At 41.3% G+C, this 3943-nt stretch overlaps 1 protein-coding gene across 1 annotated transcript; it reads left to right on the forward strand.

Annotated features, from left to right (window-relative positions):
* The first annotated feature begins 387 nt into the window (after positions 1 to 387).
* Positions 388 to 3576, forward strand: LOC137837510 (G-type lectin S-receptor-like serine/threonine-protein kinase At1g34300). The gene has a single exon (XM_068646516.1). It carries the CDS (start codon positions 717 to 719, stop codon positions 3231 to 3233), a length of 2517 nt encoding a protein of 838 aa, XP_068502617.1. The 5' UTR covers positions 388 to 716; the 3' UTR covers positions 3234 to 3576.
* Positions 3577 to 3943: the final 367 nt, after the last annotated feature.

The raw sequence follows: 3943 nt of genomic DNA on the forward strand, positions 1-3943 counted from the left end.
AATTGTTATATCTTACAAATTGAAAGTGTACTTATTTTCAAAGCAAAAGGTAGATAATATCATAATACAATATTTTCCCTTGTTCTTGTTTGCATTGTAATGTAACCAAATAAAAGGTGGGGTTATTCAGCTGCAATGAAAGTGTTCATTCTTCAACTTGAAGAAAATCCAATTTGTCTCCATTTTACCACAATCCAAGATTTTAACAAAAAGAGATACGATTTCAGACAATTTTAGTATAATCAAATTTTAAATTAGGTATATGAATTATTTATTTTAATAATTTTTATTTATTAATAATTAGAGTGTGAAATTACATTTATTTTAATAAAAAATCCACAATCTAAACCCTTAAAAAGGATTAGAAGTGTTCCAATGAGCAATAGAACTAGAAGGTCAAGCTTGAAAAGTTTTCATCTTCCTAAACGTGAAGGACGAGTAGCAGCAGCCATTTCTCCCATAAAATATTCAAACTGTTTAAGATTCAAAACCTTTCCCCAATCTTCAAAATTGAAAACAAAAGCAGAAATTATTTCAATAATTCCACCAATCACCACCAAGAAAGGGCCAAGTCAAAGTCTTCTCCATTCCATTTCTTCTCCATTCCATCTCAACCCAAAAAGAATACATATTTTGCATCCAACACCAACATCTTTATATTCCATTCACGAACATACCCATATGAACACACACACCCAATTGAAACATCAGAAAACATGTTCCTCAAAATTCAATTTTTGTTCCTCACCCTTTTTCTGGCAGCCACCGTTGCTACCGCCATAGACCCAGGTTCCACTCTTTCGGCCTCTTCCACCTCCAACCAAACGTGGTCTTCTCCCAGTGGCACCTTCTCCCTCAGATTCATCTCCGTTCAGCCTCCCACCACCCCTCCTTCCTTCATCGCCGCCATCGTTTACACCGGCGGCAACCCTGTTGTCTGGTCCGCTGGCAACGGCACCGCAGTCGACTCCGGCGGCTCCTTACGGTTCCTCTCCTCCGGCTCCCTCCGCCTCGTCAATGGCTCCGGCGCCACCGTGTGGGACTCTGGAACGGCGGGCGCCACTTCAGCAGCCCTTGAGGAGAGTGGCAAATTGGTAATTTCAAACGGCACTAGCCCCCTCTGGTCAAGCTTTGACAACCCCACTGATACCCTGGTGCCCTCTCAGAATTTCAGTGTTGGTAAGGTTCTCACTTCTGAAAGTTATGTTTTTAGCCTTAATGGAATTGGGAATTTGTCTCTGAAGTGGAACAGTAGCATAGTGTACTGGACCCAGGGTTTGAATTCCTCTGTGAATGTGAGTTTAGAGTCCCCTGTGTTGACTTTGACATCAATTGGGCTTTTGGAACTTTCTGATGTGAAATTGAGTTCTCCTGTTCTTGTTGCCTATAGTAGTGACTATGATCTGAATGCTGATGTGTTTAGGGTTTTGAAGTTGGATAATGATGGGAATTTGAGGATTTATAGTACTAATAAGGGTGGTGGAACTTCTACTGTTAGATGGGCTGCTGTTGCAGATCAATGTAAGGTTTATGCTTACTGTGGGAACTATGGTGTGTGTAGTTACAATGATTCCAGCACGGTATGTGGTTGCCCTTCAGAGAATTTTGAGATGGTTGATCCCAATGATGGTAGGAAAGGGTGTAAGAGGAAGGCGAGTCTTGATAGTTGTCAAGGGAGCGCAACCATGTTGACCTTGGATCATGCTGTGGTGTTGAGTTATCTCCCTGAGGCTTCATCGGAGACGTTTTTCATTGGTTTATCAGCGTGTAGAACGAATTGTCTTTCGGGTTCAACAGCATGTTTTGCCTCTACTTCCTTGTCAGATGGCACAGGGCAGTGTGTAATAAGATCAGTAGATTTTGTTAGTGGATATCAGGATCCTTCGCTGCCTGGCACTTCTTATTTCAAGGTTTGTCCGCCGTTGGCTCCAAATCCACCATCCTCTTCAGCAGAGACTGTGAGGGAAAGGGGGTCCAAGGTGCCTGCATGGGTTGTGGTGGTGGTTGTTTTGGGTACCCTTTTGGGTTTGGTAGCCTTGGAAGGGGGTTTGTGGATGTGGTGTTGTAGGAATAACAAGAGGTTTGGTGGGTTGTCAGCTCAGTATGCTCTTCTTGAGTATGCTTCTGGTGCTCCAGTGCAGTTCTCGTACAAGGAGCTCCAGCAAGCGACCAAGGGGTTCAAGGAGAAGCTTGGAGCTGGTGGATTTGGTGCTGTTTATAGAGGCACTCTTGTTAATAAAACTGTTGTTGCAGTGAAGCAACTTGAGGGCATTGAGCAAGGTGAGAAGCAGTTTCGGATGGAAGTTGCCACTATAAGTAGCACTCATCATCTGAATTTGGTGAGGCTCATTGGGTTTTGCTCAGAAGGGCGCCACCGGCTTCTGGTTTATGAGTTCATGAAAAATGGATCTCTTGATAATTTTCTATTTCTGACAGAACAGCATTCAGGAAAATTGTTGAATTGGGATTACCGATACAACATTGCGCTGGGCACAGCAAGAGGCATCACATACCTTCACGAGGAGTGCCGTGACTGCATAGTCCATTGTGACATAAAACCTGAAAACATTCTCTTGGATGAGAATTATGTTTCCAAAGTCTCTGATTTTGGTCTGGCAAAGCTTATTAATCCTAAGGACCATAGGCATCGGACCTTAACAAGTGTGAGAGGAACCAGAGGATACTTAGCTCCCGAGTGGCTTGCAAATCTTCCAATAACATCCAAATCTGATGTTTACAGCTATGGTATGGTTTTGTTGGAGATTGTGAGTGGAAGGAGGAATTTTGATGTTTCAGAGGAAACAAACAGGAAGAAGTTCTCGATTTGGGCCTATGAAGAGTTTGAGAAAGGTAACATCAGTGAAATTTTGGACAAAAGACTAGCTCGGCAAGAAGTTGATATGGAGCAAGTAAGAAGGGCAATTCAGGCAAGCTTTTGGTGCATCCAGGAGCAGCCATCTCAGAGACCAACAATGAGCAGAGTGCTGCAAATGCTAGAAGGGGTAACTCAGTTTGAAAAGCCACCTGCCCCAAAATCAGTAGTGATGGAAGGAACTGTTAGTGGAACAAGCACATACCTGAGTAGCAATGCCAGTGCATTCTCCACGGTTGGAGTTTCACCCCCTGGACCCTCCTCTACATCATCATTTCAGATTAGTAATAATGTTTCAACCTTCAACTCAGAAAGGAACCCTGAGAAGCCAACCTCGACCCTTTTACAATCAGACACATGACAGAAAATTGCTTCCATTTTCATTTTTCACATTTCCCAATTGGTTCAAACTCTCATTCTCTTGGTTTGGGGGGACTTTATCCTGGAACAGCAGAAGTACAAGCTTTGCTGCTCAAACCGTGTATAATATGATATTAATTGTATGCTATATTTCATTTTTTTTCTTTTCTTTATCCTGATCATTGTATTGTATACTCCTTCAAAGCAGGATATTGCAAAGTTGCAGTAATTATTTGCATTCAATTCCTGAAAATGTGCTTGTGTCAGCATATTTCTGGGTCAACAGTGCAACCCAATATCTTTGGTGTGCCAATAAAAGTATTAAAATTTTATGTTCTCAGTAAGTACCCTTCTAATAAACTATTGAATTTTTCTTTTACCAAACCTAAAAGTTTGAGAGAATGACTGGAAACGTGAGACTCTTTGTTTCATGGTGCACATAATAATCAATTGTGAGGACTTTCTGGTTGTCACAATATCCAGCTAAGTAATTTGAAAACAAAGCAAGCAGCAATGATTTAGAGCACAATGGTCAATTATATGCATGCATCTTGCATCTGCATGCAACCCGTGTCATTCACTTTTTATTGTTTGTGGACTCTAGTATTTCCAATTTATAATGTTAAAATATTCCTTTTACCACAAGATTCAGAGATAATTTGGAGCTTACAAAATTCTAATATAGTTTAGAAGTCAAGGACGGAATAATTT

This window comes from Phaseolus vulgaris, chromosome 4 (assembly GCF_000499845.2).
Source record: "Phaseolus vulgaris cultivar G19833 chromosome 4, P. vulgaris v2.0, whole genome shotgun sequence".
NCBI lineage: Eukaryota > Viridiplantae > Streptophyta > Magnoliopsida > Fabales > Fabaceae > Phaseolus > Phaseolus vulgaris.